The sequence below is a fragment of the Schistocerca nitens genome, chromosome 3, assembly GCF_023898315.1.
Source record: "Schistocerca nitens isolate TAMUIC-IGC-003100 chromosome 3, iqSchNite1.1, whole genome shotgun sequence".
Lineage (NCBI taxonomy): Eukaryota > Metazoa > Arthropoda > Insecta > Orthoptera > Acrididae > Schistocerca > Schistocerca nitens.
Window position 1 is genome coordinate 424,392,112 of NC_064616.1, and position 25,901 is coordinate 424,418,012.

Sequence of the window (25,901 nt, forward strand, 5' to 3'; positions counted from 1 at the left end):
TCCTTTAGGATAACAACATCACTCCACTAGAGTGGCCAGCATGTTCTCCAGACATGAACCCTATCGAACATGCCTGGCATAGATTGAAAAGGACTGTTTATGGATGACATGACCTACCAACCAGTCTGAGGGATCTACACCGAATTGCCATTGAGGAGTGGGATAATCTGGACCAACAATGCCTTGATGAACTTGTGGATAAAATGCCACGATGAACACAGGCATATATCAGTGCAAGAGGATGAGCTACTGGGTATTTGAGGCATTGGTGAGTACAGCAATCTGGACCACCGCCTCTGAAGGTATCACTGTATGGCGGTACAACAAGCAATTTGTGATTTTTATGAGCAATAAATAGGGTGGAAATGATGTTTAAGTTGATCTCTATTCCAATTTTCTGTACAGGTTCCGGAACTCTCGGAACTGAGATGATGCAAAACTTTGTTTGATGTGTGTATTTGAGAAAACATGACCTTTTTCTGTGAATAATGTCTCATCTCATTTCTTATTTCTAAAATACAGTTATAATTATATTATTATAATTATATTACTTCTGCACATATAGTGCAGAAAATTTTCCAACTTCTATAATAAAACATGGAACAGTACTACAGCACCTTAGTCTGTTGATGTATGAATTATGACGCTGTATTTTACACTTTTCATATGAGAATAATGCTCAATAACAGAATGGAGGAACTTCTCACAAACATGTCATGAAAGTTCATAAAAAGGTTTATGAATTGTCCTTACATACTGACTGATCGTAACTGACCAACATCAACATGGTACAGCAAAGGCCAATAGAAGTAAAATTCTGAGAATTTGTTGTATCCTCAAAATCTTCAGTACTGGTGGAATCATATTTTCAATCTCAAGACAAGAGCACTAGTTTCAATGAAAAGGGGATGCAAAACAAAATAATATTTTTTAGTCCCTAGGCTTTTGTGGCTGGACTAATTTCTATAAAATTATTCTAGCTTGTAGACCACACCATGTTATATAAAATGATGTATTAACATTTCAGCCCCTATTGTAAATCACCTTCATTAGGATATGTAATAATATTGCACATCATGAAGAGGATCACTTACGACAGTAGCCGACACATTGATGCATCATTTAACGACATAATGTGGGCTACAACTCAAGAATTTTATGAAAATATATTATATATTCCACAAAATCAGAAGTGGAGTGAAGTAAAAATGTAAATAATCTTGTTTGTAATATGGTATACAGCTTGTATACTCTCAAATGCAAATGATTATGCCAATCAATCATCGGGATGAGGCAGGTGGCTGACTTTCATTCATTGGCAGGATACTGGAAAAATGCAGTCAGTCTACAAAGGAGACTGCTTGCAAATCACTTGTGCTACTATTGATCAACTGTGTGGGACCCATAGGGCTGACACATGGGATACTGACTGTAAACACAAAAAGACAGCATTAATAGGCGCAGACCTGTTTGGATCGTGGGAGAGTAGTTTGGAAAGCGTTTGACACTTACAAGCACCCATCAGTACAAATGATGCTTAGTACAGTTCAAGTATGGAGTACTAACATCTGCACAAGTGAGAAGTTTTAGATATGCAGACTGTAGTGAATAAATTAGTAAACTCTACACTTGCCTGTTGAAGTTCTTTCTTACTAAGGGATGGCTCATAAGAAGCTCCTTCTTCAGACTGCTTGATGCTCGGAGCTGTGCCATTTGCCACCATGTTGACAGCTTCTGCCTATTACAAAAAAATGGAAAAATCTCTTTTCAACATTAGAGTGCATTTTATCGTGTGTGTGTGTGTGTGTGTGTGTGTGTGTGTGTGTGTGTGTGTGTGTGTGTTTTTTATGGTGCAAATAGTAATTATTTTTAAGGATCATAAAATAATCAAGTGACAAATGAATTAAAAACCCTGCAACTGACTATCATTTTTCTGCAAAAGACACTATAACTACAAAGTAACATAGGCAACTATTTGTTGGCAAGTAATAATCAGTCTGGAAAAGCAATGTCCATCAGCTCCATCTTTACTATAATGCCTATAAAGCCTAAAAACAGATTGTACTAATACAAACAATATTTTCAGAACAAAGACAGCCAACAAATTGTTTATGCATATAAATCATTTTTTTCTGTAATATAACTTAAAACATATTTTCAGCTAATTATATGTGACATTAATATGAAATGGCAAACACTCACCATAGCTTTAATTCCCTCAGGATACAAGAATTTGTTATAGAGGGAGTCAACTGTATCATTGGGGTCAACATCACAAGCTCTTTGTAGGAGTATTGGACCAGTGTCTAGCCCATCATCAGCCCAGAAGACAGAGAAGCCAGCAACTTTGTCCCCAGATATCAATGTCCTAAAATGCATATTTCACAATTGGGGCTGCTCATTTTAATTATTAAAATTTTTTGATTAACAATTAAATTATCACCCAGTATAATCTATTCTTGGTAGGCATATTTAATGTTGTAACAAATAATTATTACATTCCAAACAACTTTGTGAGTCATCATGTGGTTGGATGCCTCAGATACAAAATATATTTGGCAGTTAACAAAATTAATAGCAACAGTTGTCAAGGTGATATGAATACTTTTAGTTAGAATCTCTTTCAGTAAATAAAAATCAAGTATAAATTGCACAGTACAAAATGTTAAAAACTGAAATAAAACTAAGCTAACTGGAAAAAGCAGGAAGAAAAGATGTTTGAAAAGTTCCATCCTCTTGAAAGCAGGATCACTGGACAGAACACTTGCTCAGTTGGAGCAGATGTGGGAAGGAACTGACCTTTACCTTAAGAAGGAAACAATCCAAGATTTCACTTTAAGAGATATAGGGAATGATACAAAACATAAATTTTGACAGGCAGAAATTGAACTGAAACACATTCTTCCTGAATAAAAGTTCAGTGCCTTAACTACCTGGTGGACTGTCTTGAGCATTGGTTCTAGATGCAGCAGGATGAACAACTGTCAGTGTCTCTCTTTATAAGTCTAAATTACTCCAACATTAGAGCCATTGACATTATGCAAGGTGTACATATGTGTCTTGATTTCTTCAAATGTGTACTGCGATAATTTAAGTGGTGATCCTTTCTGCGATGCACAATCTCTTTCTCAAAGTAGATACTAAACTGAACACTCATTGACACACGCTATATTTTTTGTTATAGTTTCATAGCTGCAAATAAATTACTTTCAGTGTATTCTTATTCACACTTAACAAAGTCAATAAAAGAAAATACCTTGCCATATACCTGAAAAACTTGTCAACCTATGAGACACTGCTTAGAAATCTGAGTCAGTATCTCAAACAAATACTGCAGGCACAAGAAATTGTTTGTTTGTTCATTGCCTTACACATAAACATGTTCTGGTTTGTAACATATATCTGTTGTGTGAACAGACCACTGGAGTGAAAACAATCTGAAAACCATGGCAAAATGGGAAATTGTCAGATATGTGGTACTATTCAACCAGTGATAGGGGGAGGGGGGGGGGAGGGGAAATTGGGTGTAGTGGTGGGGGGAACACAGCATACTACTGTCTTAAAATGTTACATACTAACAAAGTCAGAATCTTAAATTTCCCTTCTGCACATTAACCAAAAACAGAAACAGATCAAAATGGAATAGTTGAGAGCCGCTGTTGCTATCTACAACTACATAACACTCTGCAAGCCACTGTAAATTGCATAGTGATGGTACATTTACCAAAATTACCATTTTTTTGTTTTCCTAACCCATTCTTACATTGTGTGTGGGAAAAACAACTGTCCAGATACCTCTGGTTCTGCCCTACTCTCTCTTTATCTTTTTCTCATGATCTCCAAGTGAGATACACATTTTTGGTAGCATAGTAGATGTACAGTCTTCTTTAGATGCAGAATCTCTAAATTTACCTACCAGGGTTTCCCAAAAACTATGTCTACTTTCTTCACACTATTTCCATCGAAGTTATCTGCACATTTCTGTTACACATTTGCATGGGCTATACCAACATGTTAAGATATTATCATCATGTCTCTGAATTTGTTCAGTGTCTGGTGTCAGGACTCCAGATACTGTAATAATATTCTGATGTCCTGTGTGTTATTTCTTTTACAGATGCACAACATCCAACATATCTAAGTCTTCCATTCACCTGCCCTACCACTGATTTTAGATGATTGTCCCATTTCATATCGTTTCTTAGTATTACCCCTAAGTACATTATTTGATGAGCTCAAGATGTTCACCATTAATCTTGTGATCAGACACCTAATGGAAATTTTCTCCAAGTATTCCTGCAGTTCCTAATGACTGTCCAAAAATGACACTTTCCTGTACACAACTGCATCATCAGCAAACAATCTTACAGTGCTACTGATCTTATCTGATAAATCCTTTATGTACAACAAAAACATTTGAAGTCCTAGTAAACTTTCTTGCAGCACACCTGATTCTACTTTCATTTCTGTGGAACATTTTTCTGTCCAGTATAACATACTGGGTTCTACTAGACAAATATTCCTTGAAACCTTTAAATATGCTGAATCCATGCTAATCCTTTGAGAGAAAGTGATTTCCTCCAGGAATTTTATACTGTCTGAGCTTCTAATCTATTACCCTTTTTATAAACAAGAATACGTTGGATTCTTTTTCGACAACATGGGTGTGATGCCATGCGCTCTTTTTTTAGTCTTACTTGTTTCTCAGTAACAGGATGCTAATACTGATATTATTGTGAGTCTGTGCATCAGTCAAACATTGGTAAGGTGATAGTCTCCTGCATGAACACATTTTTAAATGGGTAGGTTACGATTTCTGCTTTCCATCTGCTGTCATCAGTTTCTGCATGAGAATGACCCACAAGAGCTTGAATAAAAGTTGGATCTGGGCATTAACTTTATGTATGATCAGAACTTCCTATGAGTTTCTAATTAATCTTTTACCACAATCTGAGTGAAAATTATTGTAGGTTTTATGCACGGCAATTCTTATGGATGCATGAGGTGCTATTAACTTTTCTCTATCAGTATTCCCTGCAGTCTCTCATGTAGCAAGAGCATAGTAGTCCCTGTCATCACAACAATGTGAGTCTTTACCATCTTTCATTACTTTACTTGGAATGTACTTATGCAGGCAGCAGTTTACAATGTCTTTCAACTTTAAAACAATTTTTCTACGTTTGTTAAATCTGAACTATATGTACCCTGTTCATCTTTTAAACAAGGTAACAGTGACTCTCTATCAGTTCAGTCAGACACAAATACTCTCCCAGCTTTCTTAATGACCACTTAGCCTTTGCTAAACATTGTTCTTTAACAGCATCGCCATCTCTAATCCTTCTTTCATTGCTGACACTCTTTAAAAGATTGGGTCTGTTTGTAACTAAGAGGTGAAGAATATTTATTTTGTATGTGGGCTACTGGAACAGTTGTTCAACGCAGTTGTCAGATCAAGTTTTCAGTATTACTTCACAAGACTATTTGTCTTTAGCACCAGTAACATATGCATAATTTTTCCAGTCTATGCTGGATGGGTTGAAGTCACTGCCTACTACTACCACCAACATATGGTGAGGGTTTATCCAAGCTACTGTGTTTAAGCTATGTTTGAATGACTATGACCAATGTGCCTGAATCTGATAGTTGATAGACACACCCTGCTATATCCATGAGTTGCCAGATACTGGTGCACACATCAACAAACAGGCAAGAAACGACAACGACGCAAGGCAGGAAGACCACTTGCAGTCGGGACTCAAACCCACGCTAGAGTCAAGCAACAGAGCAGACGAACAGCAGACCTGACACAAAGCAAAGTAGGCTACAACAAAGTGCAATGAACTTTTGACACGATGCTGTCAACAGATCAGGTACAACCACAATCCAAATAGACACCATAGAGGAAAACCAATATCAAAGCACAGTCATTGGCAAGTAGTCATTAGTATGGTGGAAATAAAAAACAAACGCTATCAGATGAAGTACACAACTGACTGAGGGGTCAAGATGTGGTGGTATTTATGCCAGAAATGAGGGGCACTATTGGCCGGTGTATTCATGTGGTGAGGCGGTGGTGCACTCACTAGAAGAGTGCAGTGCTGTGGCGACACTGCCTTCTATCAGCCATCTAGATCCATTTGTTCTGATGGACATTCAACTTCCACATGGCCCAATACCAGTTCCGCCCCCCCCCCCCCCCAAATTGGTGCATTTAGATGGAAATACCCCAGACAGTGCAGTGGAAGGTGAAACAAAGGTATGGATGAAGGTGCAGTCGCATCGACTGCTGTAAGCTGTGGGGAGGAAGTGTGGTCGGCAGTGTCCAATAGAACATTGTTGGAGATGGGCATCCCAAGGGGAACTACTGATCCACAGAGCTAGACAAAAGTGCCTGGGTGACAATAGTATGTCTGCAGTAGCCACCCAGACTTTTAGTCGTTACATCACACTGGCATCAGAAGGCCGTGGAAGAGGGGGCGGCAGAGGGGATGCTTGTGTCAAGAGGCCTAAACTGGTTGTGGCGACAGTGCTTGAGCCCCTTCTGTGTTTGTAGCAACGTAACTCATCATCCATGAGTGGACATTACTGTTGCTGGCGTCCAAGCCTCAGCACTCCCAGAGGAGCATGCCCACACCACCGTGCCAGGGGTGTAACTCCCGGAGGGATGCGAGTCAGGTTCTGACAGTGACAGTGTCAGAAGATGAAGCAAGGTCTGAGGCTGGTGACCATGGAGGAGCTCCACAGGGCTAGGATTGTTAATCGGTGTGGTGCAATAAGTGCTCAAAAACAAAGTAAGGGCTGTTTAGTGGCAGAGGATTCGATAGCTTTCTTCATCTGTTGCTTAAAAGTCCGGAGCAGATGTTCAGTTTCACCACTGACTGAAGGGTGGAACAGAGGGCTACAGACACGTTTGATGACATTGGCGGCACAGAAGTCCTCAAAGGCAGAGGCCGTGAATCGTGGGCCACTGTCAGAGACCAATGTGCGAGGCAACACATGGCCGAAACTTTGGATAAGGCAGTAAGGGTGGCCCTGGTCGTGGTGGATGCCATTTGTATGACATAGGGGTACTTCAAATAAGCATCCACAATGAGCAACCCCATAGAACCTAAGAATGGGCCTGCAAAATTGAGATTGATGTGGTTCCAAGGGAGGCAAGGAGTAGGATAGGAAGCAGAGGATTGAGGGGGTGCTGACCAGTGACGGGTGCATGCTGTGAAACTATGGACTACCTTTTCAATATTGATCCCAGGCCAGTACACGTGGTAGTGTGCCAGCATCTTCATGTGTTGCATGCCCTAATGACTCCAGTGGAGCAAACACAACACCCAATGATGCAATTCTGCTGGAATAACCACTCAATGTGCATCTGTCTCAGTATCCAAAAGGATGACACCATCCACAACTGAGAGGAAGTGAGAAAGCTGTTTCCAAGGGCGGAGCTCTGTTGCCAAATGATGAGGAGATAATGGGGGCCAGCGATGGATTATATAGCGATGGACCTGCCACATGATGGGGTCTTGATGCATTGCGGTGGCAAGACACTTCGCCATTAGTGGAAAAATTGTCCAACATATGTTGGCGTTCAGCATTGATGTGGAGGCAGAGCATCTCCTGTTGGTTGAAATCTGGATCCAGGCCAAACAGTAGATGGGACAACATTAGAATGCCGGGCTGTCGGCTTGTACTGGATAGTATAACTGGGGACAGGAACAATGCCCAGTGCTGGAGACATTGTACTGTTCATTCTGGGTGATTGGAATGTGGCCTGAATAACACCACCAACAGCATTTGATATGTTATTAGAGACAACTGTGTCAGCAGAAGGTAGACATGGAATTTCTTGACTGCGAACACTATAGTCCAGGGTACCTTTTCGATTTGTGAATAGTTACACTGTGCTGGGATCAGGGTCTTGGATGCATATGCAAGAGGCTGTTCAGGACCATTCCTATTCCTGTGGGTCAAGACTGCTCTGATACCATAAGTGGACGTATTGGCGGCCACAACCAATGCACGGTCAGGACAAAAGGGCATGAGGCAGAGTGCGGATGTCAGCATAGTTTTCAATTTGACAAAACCCTGGTCGCAGGCACGGTCCAGATATAAGAGAACCCCTTTTCATGCAATTGATTGAGAGGTTGTGCCATGTGGGCCACCTGGTGTAAGAATTTAGAATTATAGGTAAGCTTGCCCAAAAACGCTTGTAATTCGGGTAAGTTCATCGCGCGAGGTAAAGAAGTGATGGTGGCAATTCTGATAGGTGGGGCAGATACCCTCTTTGGAGAGCCAATGTCTCAAGCACTCCACCGCTGGCTGAAAAAATCTGCACTTTTCCAAAGGACAACACAGGCCTGTATCCCACAGAGTCGTGAACAGGGTGCAGAGGTTTTGCAAATGCTCTTGGTGAGAGAATTCTATGACAATAAGGTCATCCAAGTAATTGACACAAGCTGGAATATGCTGTATCAACTGTTTGAGAAATCAGTGGAATATTGCAGGGGCTTGTACTTATATAACCCAAACGGTGTGTTAAGGATGACAAGCTTCTGAGATGCCTCATCTAAAGGTAGCTGGAAATATGCACCAGCGAGGTCGATTTTTCAAAAATGTCCCCCCCCCCCCTCCCCCCCGCCACTTGGGTGAGGAGATCATCTGGTCGGGGAATATGACAGGCTTCTATCTGTGACTGAGCAGGGATGATTGCCTTGAAATCCCCATACAAGCAAAGGAACCCATTCGGATTCCAGATGACAACTAGGGGCGTGGCACATGCACTAGATCTGACAGGTTCGACAGCCTCAGGTGCCTGCACATGATTGAGTTCCTGCTTCCTGGCAACCCGCAAGGCCACTGCAATCCATCTGGCGAGGTAAAAACAAGGGATGGCATTCGGCCGAAGGGTGGTGTACACCTCAAAGTCTGAAGCACATGCCTGATCCAGCTGAATGAGAGATTCAAACTCTGTGCCGCGGTCATCCAATTCCTGCACAGTGGAAACCACCTTGACTTCATCTGAGATAGAAAATCCAAATGCCGTGATGGTATCGAGACCAGAAATGTTGGTAGCCAACGGATGGTCATCGACAAAGAACATCAAAAGCCGGTCAACACGTCTGCACGTTGTCACGATCAAGAACTGCCCACAAAGAAGAATCCCATCATCACCACAGGCCACAAAATTGTCAGCAAGTGGTGACAAGTTAGGTGACTCCAGTCAGACATAAGTCACCTCATTGACCAAAGAGATGGTGACCCTAGTGTCGACCTCAAAACAGATGTCCTGGTGATACACGTGAAGGATGAGAAACAATTTCTGCGTGAAGGAGTCACTCTGGGAGCTGCTGTCTGCGGGTTGTGTACCACATCCTGGTGTGGTCGTGGCACCAGGTGGGACTAGGTCAAGTGATTGCGACATAATGATTGGAGGTGCTTCTCCTTGCCACAGCACGTATAGGAACTCTAGCAATCTGGACAGGAGTGACAGGGAAAACACTGAGGGCATGAAGGGAGTGGTGACCACAACCGCCATCGAGGGGCAATTAGAGGCACAGAAATCAGAGACACTGGACAAAGACGAATCATGATGTTGCTGCTAGCTGGCAGTCATCCTACGGTGATGATGCTGTGGTGGCACATGTGGTGGTGCGTGAACTGCCACCACATGAGGCCTTACCACGAGTCGTTCACTAGGCACCTATGCAACGAATGAGCAATGTGCAAGATGTCCTGTGCAAACCTCTGGGTCAGGTGCTAGTTGAACCACCACATCACAAATCAAGGAATCAGCATAGGAAGCCCTACAACCTTGATTGCCGCAAGTAAAATCACATCTTCAGCTAAGTCCTGTTTATGGTACTGATGAAATCTTAACGTGGAGGCAACCACATGGTACTACTGGGAATAATAATTAGTCAGCAGAGCACATATCTCCTGAAAGGAGAGGGCAATGGGATCAGACAGAGGTGCCAGTTTTTGGAGGAGAAAAAAATGTGTCCAGCGATGCCCAAGACAGAAAGAGTGACCGCTGCAATGAATTGCCTGTGACTTGAAGTGCCATGAAATGTTGCTTCAGTCAATGGAAATGTGTGTCCCAGTCCTCTATAGCATCACTGAAAGGAGGGAACGGTGGAGGCCAGAATGTGCCGTCTAGTGTAGGGGGCACTGGTCCCTGGGGCACAGTGGCCTTCTGTACAGGAAGTTTGACTGTTAAGAGCTGAAGCGACATTTTTAACAAGTCTGTCTGTATCTGATGAGGTGCATCAGCTGCTGCTATTCAAGCAGGCTAACCAATTTAGCTTCCACGCTATAAAATAACTTCCTGTTTACTCATCACCAACTGCTCTATAGGCAAATCACCAGATACCGGGGCACACATCAGCATACAGGCGAGAAACATTGATGATGCAAGGTGGGAAGATCACCTGCAGTTAGCACTCAAACCCATGCCAGAGTTGAGCAACAAGGCAGATGTACGGCAGACGCAATGCAACAAGAGCAAGGCAATCTAGGCTACAACGAAGTGCAACAAACTTTCGACACAACGTTGTCAACAGATCAAGTATAACCACAGTGCATATTGAGACCAGAGATGAAAACCAATATCAAAGTGCAGTCGGCAGTGAGTAGTCAGTAGTAAGGTGGAGATAGAAAATGAACACTATCAGATAAAGTACACGACTGACTGAGCAGTAGAGATGCTGTGGTATTTATGCAAGCTGTGACGGACACCATCAGCTGATGTTTTGCAGATGGAAAGATGGTGGTGCACTCACTAAGCAAGTGCAGCGCTGCGGCGGCACTGCTCTCTATTGGTCATCAAGATCCATTTGCTCCAGCAGGCATTCAACTTGTGTGTGGCCCATTACGACACACCCAATTATTAATCTAAATCCACCAACCCAAGTTACTCTCATAAATAGTAGTTTGCAATGGGATTAATTTTGACTATCACATGATTTACTGCGTCTACAGGATGCTATGAACACTCTTCCTCCTGGAAAGCCTAAAATGTCTTTCTGATGTCTAAACTGTCTTTCTGATATGCATTCCCTGTGTTATCAAAAATTTCCTGCTCTCTACTGTGGGTTCAAACTACATTCAGTTTTTAGTATGAAGTGGGGGCAACTGCTTTCTACAAGAGACATGAGCTCTGGGAGTTTATTGTCAATACTCCTGGAGTTAACAACTCATATTTCCCACTACATAGATTTGCTATCCACCCTATTGAAATAATTGGCTAATCCAATGCAGGTTTTCTATTGGAGGGTCTCAGAGTTTTGCCTAATCTAACAAGAACGAAAAAAATTTAATTCCAAATGTATTCTGCCACTCAAGTGGCTGTTTCCACTTTACAGCACACACCCGACCTATCCAGGCTGACGTAACAAGTCTCCACTGAGGATTGTAGGTTGAGGAATCTTCACCAAATCTTGTCACAAATCGAGCAAAGCCTTTGGTTTAGACCAAGGGTGGATGAGACTCGCAAGCCGTATGCAGCTCTTGCTTCAGTGGAGTGTGGTTCTAGAAATAAAATACACACACAAAAAAAAAATTTGTATCACCCCAGTTCCCAGAACTCCGGAAGATAGACGTTGACTGTGGATATTGAATCACAGAAACAGGCCCTTTGACTGTTCAAAGATGTCACTAACCCAGCCCAAAGGTGTAAACAACCATGCATGAGCAGCACCTATTAGATGAGGGGAGGGGGGGGGGGGGGGTCTAACAGCCTACCAGTTCTAGTCATTCCACCAGGAAGGAGGTACATAGCTCGTGTTGTCTGTAGTTCAACCATGCTTAGATGGTCAATACTGCAGTTCGATCGCATCCGCATTTTTACTTTGTGCCTGGAAGGGCTCTCAACAAGGGAAGTGTCCAGGTGTGTCTGAGCGAACCAAAGCAAAGTTGTTCAGATATGGAGGAGATACAGAGAGAGAGAGAAACTGTCGATGACATGCCTCGCTCAGGCCGTCCTAGGGCTACTATTGCGGTGGATGACCGCTATCTACGGATTATGGCTCGGAGGAACCCTGATAGCAATGCCACCATGTTGAATAATACTTTTTGTGCAGCCACAGGACGTTGTGTTAAGACTCAAACTGTGCGCAATAGGCTGCATGATGTGCAATTCACTCCCAACGTCCATGGCAAGATTCACCTTTGCAACCACGACACCATGCAGTGCGGTACAGATGGTTCCAGCAACATGCCAAATGGACCGCTCAGGCTTGGCATCACATTCTCTTCACCGACGAGTGTTGCATATGCCTTCAACCAGTCAATAGACGAAGACGTGTTTGGAGGCAAACCGGTCAGGCTGAATGCCTTAGACACACAGTCCATCAAGTGCAGCAAGGTGTAGTTCCCTGCTGTTTTGGGGTGGCATTATGTGGGGCTGATTCATGCCACTGGTGTTCATGGAAGATGCCGTAACGGCTGTACGATATGTGAATGCCATCCACTGACCAATAGTGCAAACATATCAGCAGCATATTGGTGAGGCATTCGTCTTCATGGATGAAAATTCACGCCCCCATCTTGCACATCTTGTGAATGAATGCTTTCAGTATAACGACATCGCTCGACTAGAGTGGCCAGGATGTTCTCCAGAAATGAACCCTATCAAACATGCCTGTGAGAGATTCAAAAGAGCTGTTTACAGACGATGTGACCCACCCACCCACCATTTTGAGGGATCTACAACAAATCTCCGTGGAGGAATGGGACAATCTGAACCAACAGTGCCTTGATGAACTTGTGGATACAAGAGGACGTGCTACTGGGTATTAGAGGTACCAGTGTGTACAGCAATCTGGACCACCACCTCTGAAGGTCTCACTGTATGGTGGTACAACACACAATGTGTGGTTTTCATGAGCAATAAAAAGGGCGGAAATGATGTTTATGTTGATCTCTATTCCAATTTTCTGTACAGGTTCTGGAAATCTCGGAACTGAGGTGATGCAAAAATTTCTTTGATGTGTGTGTATAAATAAATAAAGAACAGAAATAATAAAATTTTAAAAAGCAAAAAAAAAAAAAAAAGATACACAGTTACATAAAGTGGCGTCCATGCCAGACACATCATGCCACCAACAAACATGCAGTGCAGAGTGGTGATAAACGGTGTAGAGCAGCACAGGTTGGAGCAGTGTGTTCATAGGCATGCAGCAATTTTCCAGTATGCACACACACACACACACACACACACACACACACACACACACACACACACACACACACATGCACACACACACACCATTAAAAATGGAAAAAGATAAATGCCATCAAAACAGTGCCATGCACAGATGAGCCATTTCCTTTGATTTACCAACACTGTGCAGAACTTCATTGCTGCACCAAGTGATATGGTTTGCTGTCCGGACCTGACACATGAAGCCAACTGTGCAACCTTCTTGTCGATTTGACAATACTATGCCCCGTCAGCAGTGTAGCAGCAAGGACCTAGGTGCGGCAGTCAGTAGCCAGTCACATTCATAGCTAATTTGGTAGGTACTTTTCTACAGGCAGTGACACTGTTTAAGTAAACTTGTAATCATTGCTGATTTCCTAACAGTTACAGTGTTACCAATAGTGTAAATATGAAGGAGAGAAAATAATTTTTAATAAGGAGTGAGGAGTAATTCCTTTTTGTAGAGAGTAAAGGTTAACCAATGTGCCTTTTTTGTCAAATGTGGCAACGGCCTTGCCGCAGTGGAAACACCGGTGCCCGTGAGATCACCAAAGTTAAGCGCTGTCGGGCATGGCCGGCACTTGGATGAGTGACCATCCAGCCGCCATGTGCTGTTGCCATTTTTCGGGGTTCACTCAGCCTCATGATGCCAATTGAGGAGCTACTCGACCGAATAGTAACGGCTCCGGTCAAAGAAAACCATCATAACTATCGGGAGAGCGGTGTGCTGACCAGCCGCCCCTCCTATCCGCATCCTCAACTGAGGATGACACGGCGGTCGGATGGTCCCGATGGGCCACTTGCGGCCTGAAGACGGAGTGCTTTTTTGTCAAATGACATTGTAACAGTACAAGGTCAATAATCTCAAATGCCATCATGACACTAACCACAGTGGTTTCAGGAGAGACTCCTCATGGTTCTCAGTCAAGGAAAGCTAAATTGCCATCATTAAAGGAAAAATTTCAAGGGCAGGGAAGGGTTATGATCATGTTTACCAAGGAAACATATTTAGTGAGATGGCTATCAGCATATAATGTTCTAGGCACATTTTTATAATACTGGATCCAATAAAGTAATTTCTGCAAGAAAAGAGAAAATCTCTCTCTCAGGTTGATGACCCACAGTGGCTGTTAAATATGACCTTTTTACTGACGATGTTCAGGATTTACAACACTAAATACAACATTACATGGGTGAGACAAACTTATCTCTGATCACAGTCAGTGTACAAATTTCATAAAAAATTAAGACTCTATTGGAAAATCCTTGAGACTAAAACATTTGCTCATTTCGTATGTCCGAAGAAAAGCCTTCCTTTAGTTCAGGTGCAAATACAAGATTGATTAAATGGAACATCTGCCCTTGCTGAAGAAATAAATGACAGGTTTAGTGATTTAAGGCCGCTTAAACCTTCATTTTCATTCTTGGAAAATCCTTTCTCTGTTGATGATGTGGAAGATGGCTGCCCCATTTCACTGCCAATTATTAAGGATTCACCAGCTGTACAGTTTGAGCTACTGGAACTTCAAAAGGATGAAGGGCTGAAGGGTTTGAAATAATAGTGGTTGTTCATCTGTTGAATTTTGAAAGAAGGTTCCAGAGGAAAAATATCCACTAATAAGAGTGTGTGCCAAATAACTGATTTCTATTTTTGGGACCACTTATATGTGTGAATCACTGTACTCAACACTCAAGTTTATCAAATCTAAATCTCAATATCAGTCTACCAATCTGCTCTATCCGATGAACATTTAAGTGAACATGTACAAATCGTGCTCACCAAGTATCAGCCACATTTCAAACAGCTCACAGCAAAAGTAAACACTCAAAAAAGCACATGATAAATGTAACCTCAGATTTCTTGATGTGTTATAAAATAGTTCAATAATGTTATTTTTAAAATAGTGTTTCTTCATTAATGTTAATTACTACTCACTAAAAAATTTGGCTCACTTTGAAACAGCTCCATAAGTTTGCGGCTCGCAAAGGTATAAGGTAAGTGGTCTTTGCTGGTTTAGATCGTCCACTTGGCTCCAGACCACAGGGCCCCGAGGAGTTCTCAGAAGAATGCTGCAAATCTGTGCAGGGACCTCACAAGTGAGTCTGGCTACCTTCACCACTTCTACCAGTCTTTGATTGATTTCAGCACCCAGCCATGTCGTAAGTGCCAACGTGAGCTATGATGTTCAGCTGAGTGCAATCTTTACTGTCAGTTGCTCCCAGGACAGCCTCCTCCACCTTATGGACAATTCCTCCTACGATACACACAGAATGTACATTTGGGTCATTCCCTACCCATGACACTATTTTCTGAAGAGGGGTCAACATGCACCTGACATTGGGATGTCTACCACCACCATCACCACCCCCCTCTTTCCCTCCATGGATGCCCTCAATCTGAAAGAGAAAAGACTGACACATGAGCAGAAAGGGCAAGCTCCAATGGCTCTGTCTCATTACCAGCAGAAGACAAAGAGTGTTTGGTAGATGTGAAGGGCTAGCATTTTAGTCATTAGTTACATACAACCTTCCTTACAAAAATACTCTAGATCTGAGCATGTCCTGTCAGCCACCGTCAGATGACTGCTTGAAACCAGCTCCCGTAGCACCTTGCCAACAAGAGACCACACTAACTCTCTCAAGTGAATTTCAGTAAAATGTGCAACCCTTCTTGCAGAGTATCCTGTGTGCATGTTTCTCTAAGGCTAAAGAGGAGAAACAAATTGTGCAAGAGCCTGAAACCCTTTTTGTATCAGTTCTTGTGTGAGCTGTATCTGTTTTATCTGTTGTTATATGGATCAATTTCTCTATTTTTATTGAATACTGTTGAAATTAGTGTAAACGAATCAAGGCTTTATAACAAAGTAGTGCAACGAGATGATAAACTATGTTTTCCTAAAATGGTACATAGCCAAATAAGTATCCAGCTACATCAATATAAGGACATCAACAATATCCCTACTTCACAATTAATAGTGCTCTTTACTCTGACAGCCCTTAACTCTTTCCATACAAAACTATTTGAACTAAAATCACATTCCCCTAATCTAAAACTGTATCAATGCTGATATACAGGGCTATTACAAATGATTGAAGCGATTTCATAAATTCACTGTAGCTCCATTCATTGACATATGGTCACAACACACTACAGATACGTAGAAAAACTCAAAGTTTTGTTCGGCTAAAGCCGCACTTCAGGTTTCTGCCGCCAGAGCGCTCGAGAGTGCAGTGAGACAAAATGGCGACAGGAGCCGAGAAAGCGTATGTCGTGCTTGAAATGCACTCACATCAGGCAGTCATAACAGTGCAACGACACTTCAGGACGAAGTTCAACAAAGATCCACCAACTGCTAACTCCATTCGGCGATGGTATGCGCAGTTTAAAGCTTCTGGATGCCTCTGTAAGGGGAAATCAACGGGTCGGCCTGCAGTGAGCGAAGAAACGGTTGAACGCGCGCGGGCAAGTTTCACGCGTAGCCCGCGGAAGTCGACGAATAAAGCAAGCAGGGAGCTAAATGTACCACAGCCGACGGTTTGGAAAATCTTATGGAAAAGGCTAAAGCAGAAGCCTTACCGTTTACAATTGTTACAAGCCCTGACACCCGATGACAAAGTCAAACGCTTTGAATTTTCGGCGCGGTTGCAACAGCTCATGGAAGAGGATGCGTTCAGTGCGAAACTTGTTTTCAGTGATGAAGCAACATTTTTTCTTAATGGTGAAGTGAAGAGACACAATGTGCGAATCTGGGCGGTAGAGAATCCTCACGCATTCGTGCAGCAAATTCGCAATTCACCAAAAGTTAACGTGTTTTGTGCAATCTCATGGTTTAAAGTTTACGGCCGCTTTTTCTTCTGCGAAAAAAACGTTACAGGACACGTGTATCTGGACATGCTGGAAAATTGGCTCGTGCCACAACTGGAGACCGACAGCGCCGACTTCATCTTTCAACAGGATGGTGCTCCACCGCACTTCCATCATGATGTTCGGCATTTCTTAAACAGGAGATTGGAAAACCAATGGATCGGTCGTGGTGGAGATCATGATCAGCAATTCATGTCATGTCCTCCACGCTCTCCCGACTTAACCCCATGCGATTTCTTTCTGTGGGGTTATGTGAAAGATTCAGTGTTTAAACCTCCTCTACCAAGCAACGTGCCAGAACTGCGAGCTCGCATCAACGATGCTTCCGAACTCATTGATGGGGACATGCTGCGCCAAGTGTGGGAGGAACTTGATTATCGGCTTGATGTCTGCCGAATCACTAAAGGGGCACATATCGAACATTTGTGAATTCCTAAAAAAACTTTTTGAGTTTTTGTATGTGTGTGCAAAGCATTGTGAAAATATCTCAAATAATAAAGTTATTGTAGAGCTGTGAAATCACTTCAATCATTTGTAATAACCCTGTATTATCAGAATCTCTCTCTCTCTCTCTCTCTCTCTCTCTCTCTCTCTCTTTGTTTTTTTTTTTTTTTTGGGCGCAAAACTGCTACAGTCATTAGCGCCCGGTCTGTGACTTATGAAAAGGTAAAAAAAAACTAAACTGGAAACCAGCAGCAATGGGAACGAAATTCAATAAATTGGAGAAACTAAACAGAAGGAAAGTTTAAAAAACCACTATAGAAGGGGGTTGGTGGTCCCCAAAAAAAGCTTCAAATGACTGATGTCATCTCACTGGCACTAATAAACTGGAGAACGCGATCAGCTGAGCGCGTGTCATCTGCTAAAATGGAAGATATATCAGGCGACAGCTGTAGACGGGCGTGTAACGCAGGAAAATAGGGGCACTCATCTAACAGGTGTCTTACCGTCCACAGCTGAGAGCAGCAGGGACAGAGTGAGGGAGGATAGCCAGTTAAAAGATGTCAATGGCTAAAAAGACAGTGCCCTATCCGGAGTCTAGTTAAAATTATCTCGTCCCGATGACTCATTCGGGAGGAAGAGGTCCAAGCACAGGGAAGAGCTTTCACGTCCCACAATTTATTATTGGGAAGTGTTGACCAATGTGCATGTCATGAAAGAACAACACAACGACATAAAACACTCCGTAGATCGGCGAAGGGAATCGTACGAATTGCTGGCCGAAGAAGAGAGACTGCAGCTTTGGCCGCTATATCGGCCGCCTCATTTCCACAGATACCAGCGTGTCCTGGGATCCAGAGGAACGGCACAGAGACGCCCCCCAAGTGGAGCAAGCGTAAGCAGTCCTAAATCCGGTGGACCAGAGGGTGGACAGGGTAGAGAGCTTGGAGACTGAGGAGAGAGCTGAGAGAATCTGAACAGATAACATACTGTATCCGCTGATGGTGACAGATGTATTGGACAGCCTGGAGAACAGCGTAAAGCTCCGCAGTAGAAACCAAACACTGGTCGGGAAGCCGAAATCGATTTGGGGTGTCGCCAATGGTATAGGCACTCCCTACACCTAACGATGTTTTTGAGCCATCAGTGTAAATAAATGTGGCTTCCTTCATTTGTGCACATAGAGCAGAAAATGCCCGACAATAAACAAGTGAAGGGGTACCATCCTTGGGAAACTGACAAAGGTCACGGAGCAGGCAGGTTCGGGGACGGAGCCAAGGCGGTGCTGTACCCCAAGGAAAGTGGAAGGAAAGAGAACGTAGCAGTTGACAGAAGGGGAATCCCGGTGGTAGTAGAGAGGAAGGGCGGCCTGCATACTCTAAATCCAAGGAGGAGGCATGGAAGACAGATGGCTAGCATAACGACTCAGAAGGACAGCTTGCCGATTGGACAGCGGAGGTTCAGCAGTCTCAGCATAAAGGCTTTCCACAGGGCTGGTGTAAAAAGCTCCAGACACTAAACGTAATCCACAGTGGTGGATAGAGTCGAGACGCCGAAGAATAGATGGCCGAGCAGAAGAGTAAACTATGCTTCCATAGTCCAATTTCGAGCGCACTAAGGCGCGATGGAGGCGGAGAAGGACCACTCGGTCCTCTCCCCAGGAGGTATCATTCAGGACACGGAGGGTGTTGAGGGATTGCAGACAGCGAGCCGAAAGATAGGAAACGTGGGAGGACCAGCACAGTTTACTGTCAAACATAAGACCCAAGAATTTAGCGACGTCCGAAAACAGAAGGTTGACAGGTCCTAGATGTAAGGAAGGTGGAAGAAACTCTGTACGACGCCAAAAATTAACACAGACAGTCTTACTGGGAGAAAAGCGGAAGCCGGTTTCGATGCTCCAAGACTGGAGGCGATCGAGACATCCTTGAAGACATTGTTCAAGAAGCTTGGTCCGTTGAGAGCTGCAATAGATCACAAAATCGTCCACAAAGACGGAGCCCGAGACATCAGGAAGGAGACAATCCATAATTGGATTGATGGCAATGGCAAACAGTACAACACTTATCATGGAGCCCTGGGGTACCCTGTTTCCTTGGGAGAAAGTACGGGAGAGAGTAGTGTTCACCCGCAATCTAAATGTGCGCTCTGCCATAAATTCACGAAGAAAAAAGGGCAACCAAGCGCAAAAGCCCAAAGAGAACAGTGTGCGGAGGACGCCTGCCCTCCAACGGGTATCGTATGCTCTCTACAGATCAAAAAATATTGCTACTGTTTGGCGTTTCCGGAGAAAATTGTTCATGATGTAAGTGGAGAGAGCAACAAGATGGTCAACTGCAGAACGATGCTTTCGGAAAGCGCATTGGGCAGGTGTTAAAAGACTGCGGGACTCCAGCCACCAAGCTAAACGGCAATTCACCATACGCTCCAAAACCTTACATACACTACTCATGAGAGCAATGGGGCGATAGCTAGATGGGAGATGTTTGTCCTTTCCAGGTTTCAGAACAGGAACGACGATAGCTTCCCGCCATCGTCTGGGAAAAGTACTGTTGGTCCAAATTCGATTATAAAGGCGAAGGAGGTAACGCAGACTATGGTATGATAATTGCAGCAACATTTGTATGTGGACACCATCCGGTCCTGGGGCGGAGGAGCGAGAAGAAGAGAGTGCATGTTGGAGTTCCCGCATGGAGAAAACAATATTGTAGCTGTCGCGATTGTGAGAGGAGAAAGCAAGAGGTTGCACTTCCGCTGCACGTTTCTTCGGGAGAAATGCTGGCGGGTAATTTGAAGAGCTCGAAATCTCAGCAAACTGTTGACCCAATGAGTCAGAAACTGCGACGGGGTCCACTAACTTATCATGCGTGACAGTGAGCCCAGAGACCGGGGAGAAACTAGGCGCGCCAGACAACTGTCGAATGCAACTCCAAACTTCCGAGGAGGGATTGAAGGGGTTAAATGAGTTAGTAAAGAAGTGCCAGCTTGCCTTCTTGCTATCGCAGATGACGCGACGGCATCGCGCACAGAACTGCTTATAGCGGATACAGTTGGCCAAAGTAGGATGGTGTCTGAAAACGCGAAGAGCACGTCGCCGCTCATGTATTGCGTCACGGCATGCCTCGTTTCACCAAGGAATTGGGGGGGCGCTGGGGCAATTCGGAGGTGCGAGGTATTGAACATTCTGCAGCTGCAAGAATAACGTCTGTAATATGAGTGACCTCATCGTCGACACTAGGAAAGTGACGGTAATCGAATGTCGCTAGAGACGAAAAAAGTGTCCAATCGGCTTGGGCAAACTTCCAGTGTCGCGGGCGCATATACGGCAGTTGTGGCTGCAATCTATGGACACATGGAAAGTGGTCACTCGAGTGTGTATCAGCAAGAGCGAACCATTCGCGAAGTGTCAAGCTAACGGAACAGTACCGACCGAAAGGTCCAAATGAGAGAAATTTGTCGTGGAGGCAGACAAAAATGTAGGGTCCCCAGTGTTGAGGCAAACAAGATCCGCTTGGTGGAAGACGTCTAGCAATAGTGAGCCACGCGGACAAGGACGTGGAGATCCCCAAAGCGGGTGGTGGGCATTGAAGTCCCCAACCAGCAAATAGGGGGGCGGAAGCTGACCAAGAAGATGAAGGAGATCAGCTCGTGCCATTGCTGTGGACAATGGAATGTATACAGTACAAAGAGAGAAGGTGTATCCAGAAAGGGAAAGACGGACAGCGACTGCTTGGAAGGAAGTGTTTAAGGGGATTGGGTGATAATGGACAGTATCATGAAGAAGAATCATGAGTCCTCCATGTGCTGGAGTGCCTTCAACAGAGGGGAGATCAAATTGGACTGACTGAAAATGGGGGAGAACAAAGCGGTCATGGGGACGCAGCTTTGTTTCCTGAAGACAGAAGATGACCGGCGAGTAGGATCGTAAGAGGATCGACACTTCATCCCGATTGGCTCGAATGCCACGGATATTCCAGTGGATAATGGACATAGGGTGAACAGAAAATGGAAGAATGTGACCAAGATTGCCATCAACTCAACGACTGGTCAGAGCTTGCGACCGACAGCGTGGAACAGAATTCAGCCGAAGGCAGAAGATCCTGATCCATAGGTTGTTCAGGAGCAGCTCCTGCCACCAGCGATCGGCCGGTAGATCGGCCGCCAGCAGTGCACCTTGGCGACACAGAAGACAGCCGCGGGCGGCTACCGCCATGTGTAGATGAGGCACGCCGTGGCGGAGAAGGAGAGGAACTGGGTTTCTTACTAGCCTTCTTGGAAACAGGATGTTTAGATGAAAGAGGAACCGATGGTTGTGAGGTTAGGGTACGTAAAAAATCTTCACTAGTAGGCTCTTTTTTGGAAGACCGGGTGTCTGACTTTTGGGCCAGAGATTTAGCAGAACCTGATGAAGGGTGTGCCCTAGAGTGAGGAGGCGAAAGTGGGGAGGTTGAACGGGTGATCTTTGCGCTGGCTGATCTGACGACCGTGGTACTAAAGGTGAGATCACAACTCTGTGTAGCTGCCTCCTTTGTTGGCTGTGGAGAGGCAAGGACAGTGCTGTATTTACCTGAGTGAGGCACAGTGGGCTTTCAACTGGCGAATAATTTTCGAGCAGCAAAGGTCGACACCTTTTCCTTCACTCTGATTTCCTGGATGAGCTTTTCGTCTTTAAAAATGGGGCAATCCCTAGAGGAAGCTGCGTGGTCACCCATACAGTTGATGCAACGAGGGGATGGAGGTGGACAAGCACCCTCATGGGCATCCTTGTCACACATAACACATTTGGCCAGGTTGGAACAGGACTGGCTGGTATGATTGAACCACTCACACCGATAGCAACGCGTAGGGTTTGGGATGTAAGGTCGAACGGAAATTATCTCATAACCCCGTTTTATTTTCGATGGGAGTTGAACTCTGTCAAATGTCAAGAAGACAGTACGGGTTGGAACGATGTTCGTGTCAACCCTTTTCAAAAGTCGATGAACAGCCGTTACACCCTGGTCAGACAGGTAGTGTTGAATTTCCTCGTTCGACAATCCGTCAAGGGAGCGTGTATAAATGACCCCACGTGAGGAATTTAAAGTGCGGTGCGCTTCAACCCGGACAGGGTGGGTGTGTAACAGTGAAGTACACAGCAATTTTTGTGCCTGGAGGGCACTGACTGTTTCTAACAACAAGGTGCCATTCCGTAATTTAGAACAAGACTTTACAGGACCTGCAATTGCGTCGACACCTTTCTGAATAATGAAAGGGTTGACCGTGGAGACGTTGTGACCTTCGTCAGACTGAGAAACAACAAGGAACTGTGGCAACGATGGAAGAACTGTCTGTGGCTGAGACTCATTGAACTTACGCTTGTGAGCAGACATAGTAGATGATGAGGAGACCATTGCGGAAGTATCCCCCATGATTACCGGCGTCTCCGATGGCGCGCTCCTCCCTTGTGGTGGCCCTCACTGAGGGCACTCTCGCCTTAGGTGATTGTTCACACCTCAGGTCACACCTCCCGAGAAACGGACGGAGGGACCAATCAGCACTTTCGGAAGGTATCAGCTCGGGTAATCGCCCCTCCCTGGGCCTGGCCGTTACCAGGGGGTACGTACGTGTCCTACCTGTCTACCCGGGGCAGGGAATTACGCGTTACCCCGTCACCAGCTACGCATGAAAATGCGTGGGTCGGCCTTCAGACACGCACAGGGAGGAAAAAAAGAGAAAGGGAAAAACAAAGAAAGGGGAAAGGTAAGAAGAGGTCTCAAATGCCGCAGGGGAGAAAAAGGAAAGAGTAGAGGTAAGGAAAAGAGAAGGACAAAGGAAGGCTGAAGACTTGCAAGCAGAGAAAGCGAAGAACGTGTTACATATTCGAGTGTCCGTCTCCAGACATGGGCACAAAACATACTCCCAGAGGGGGAGAAAGGAAAGGAAAGAGGCAGTGGTGAGGGGGCGGGGAGGGGGGGGGGGGAAGGATGCGGAAAAGGAAGGTATGCAGCCCGGAAAGGAAGGAGGGCCTCATTAGCTCAGGGTCCCGTGCTCGCTACGCACATATCCACAAAAGAGTTGTGGACGCCCTGGGGGGGGGGGGGGGGGGGGGGGGGTTAACAGAATCTGTAAGTCGTGTCATCATGCAGTTCCATATTTGTGCTATGTGTAAATGAAAAACGATGCAGAACAGACCTGAAGCAAGTGGATATTGACAAAAGAGTAAATATTACAAGACAACCCATAAACGTAACATTTTCTTTTTCCAATATTTGATTCTGGTTCAGTGCCCATAAAAATGCAGGATATATTAACTAACTCTCTGCACATAAGCTTTATCTGTAATAAAGTTAATATGCAATTCCTAGTGCATCTCGATGCAGTGATCATGAGTGTACCACAAACATTACATCACAATACTTTTGCAAAGTATCAAATGGTATTAATGAACTGCTGCCCCACCTCTCCCTGTTTTGTCTCTTTCCCGTAAACATATTCTCCAATCCAGGTTTTTAACTTCCTTTCATATTTATTTCATTTATACTAAGGAAAATACCCATATTATGAAGATACCTATAATTTTTTAAACATCTGTTTATTTAATGGGACAGAACAGACACTAAAGCACACTAATCTAACAATAAATTAAGCTTTCACAACTTAAGTATTCATTAAACAACAGTTAAAACAAGACATACTTACCAGTTTATTGCACTAACTCCTCTGTGCTTTGGTAATAAAGATGGGTGATAGCAAATGCTCTTATGATCTGGATGATTAATAACATCCATAGGAATAAACTGTGAGCAGAATGGCAACACATTAAGATCAGCATCTACACTTTTATATTTATTCACTATCTCTGCCAATGGCTGACCACCTTTCCTCCATGCTTTAACTTTGAATACTGGTGTCTTATCAGCTGCAGCAGTGGATGCTACAAATCGATAATAAGTCTCTTAGAAAGTTATTTCAACATTTCACAGCAATTGAAGAGCAAATTATATGAAAGGCTCGTAACTACTGTTAACCTTAACTTAAACTCAAAACTAATATTAAAACAAGAATAGTCAATTTTGGCATTGGTAAGCACAGTACATGGGACAGCAGTACACTAGTGTACTTCCTAATAATTACACTACATCACAACATCTACAATTAAATTCAGAATCTCTCCAAAGTGTCTTATGAAACAGGTCCAAACATACAACAAAGGTTCGAATATCATGTGAAAATGTAAAGCTTTGCGGAAATTTATACTTTGGCTTATTAATTAATTTTACATATGTGGAGTAAATGCCTTTTGCCTTTGTGCTACTTGTCATTTTTATTCTAACTATTAATAACATGAATATTACATTACTCAAAACATATACACTCCTGGAAATTGAAATAAGAACACCGTGAATTCATTGTCCCAGGAAGGGGAAACTTTATTGACACATTCCTGGGGTCAGATACATCACATGATCACACTGACAGAACCACAGGCACATAGACACAGGCAACAGAGCATGCACAATGTCGGCACTAGTACAGTGTATATCCACCTTTCGCAGCAATGCAGGCTGCTATTCTCCCATGGAGACGATCGTAGAGATGCTGGATGTAGTCCTGTGGAACGGCTTGCCATGCCATTTCCACCTGGCACCTCAGTTGGACCAGCGTTCGTGCTGGACGTGCAGACCGCGTGAGACGACGCTTCATCCAGTCCCAAACATGCCCAATGGGGGACAGATCCGGAGATCTTGCTGGCCAGGGTAGTTGACTTACACCTTCTAGAGCACGTTGGGTGGCACGGGATACATGCGGACGTGCATTGTCCTGTTGGAACAGCAAGTTCCCTTGCCGGTCTAGGAATGGTAGAACGATGGGTTCGATGACGGTTTGGATGTACCGTGCACTATTCAGTGTCCCCTCGACGATCACCAGTGGTGTACGGCCAGTGTAGGAGATCGCTCCCCACACCATGATGCCGGGTGTTGGCCCTGCGTGCCTCGGTCGTATGCAGTCCTGATTGTGGCGCTCACCTGCACGGCGCCAAACACGCATACGACCATCATTGGCACCAAGGCAGAAGCGACTCTCATCGCTGAAGACGACACGTCTCCATTCGTCCCTCCATTCACGTCTGTCGCAACACCACTGGAGGCGGGCTGCACGATGTTGGGGCGTGAGCGGAAGACGGCCTAACGGTGTGCGGGACCGTAGCCCAGCTTCATGGAGACGGTTGCGAATGGTCCTCGCCGATAGTGTCCCTAATTTGCTGGGAAGTGGTGGTGCGGTCCCCTACAGCACTGCGTAGGATCCTACGGTCTTGGCGTGCATCCGTGCGTCGCTGCGGTCCGGTCCCAGGTCGACGGGCACGTGCACCTTCTGCCGACCACTGGCGACAACATCGATGTACTGTGGAGACCTCACGCC

The 25,901-nt window shown here is 44.4% G+C and overlaps 1 protein-coding gene across 2 annotated transcripts in view; it reads right to left on the reverse strand.

Moving 5' to 3' along the window:
- The window catches only part of LOC126248367 (cytosolic 10-formyltetrahydrofolate dehydrogenase), a 166,717-nt gene that overhangs the window by 114,680 nt on the left and 26,136 nt on the right, over positions 1-25,901 (reverse strand). For both annotated transcript variants that reach the window (XM_049949295.1, XM_049949296.1), the window contains exons 3-5: positions 24,180-24,414; positions 2,203-2,368; positions 1,634-1,738 (exon numbers count right to left, since the gene is read on the reverse strand). In XM_049949295.1, the coding sequence (XP_049805252.1) occupies positions 1,634-1,738; positions 2,203-2,368; positions 24,180-24,414 (506 nt within the window). The remainder of the gene's footprint in view (positions 1-1,633; positions 1,739-2,202; positions 2,369-24,179; positions 24,415-25,901) is intronic.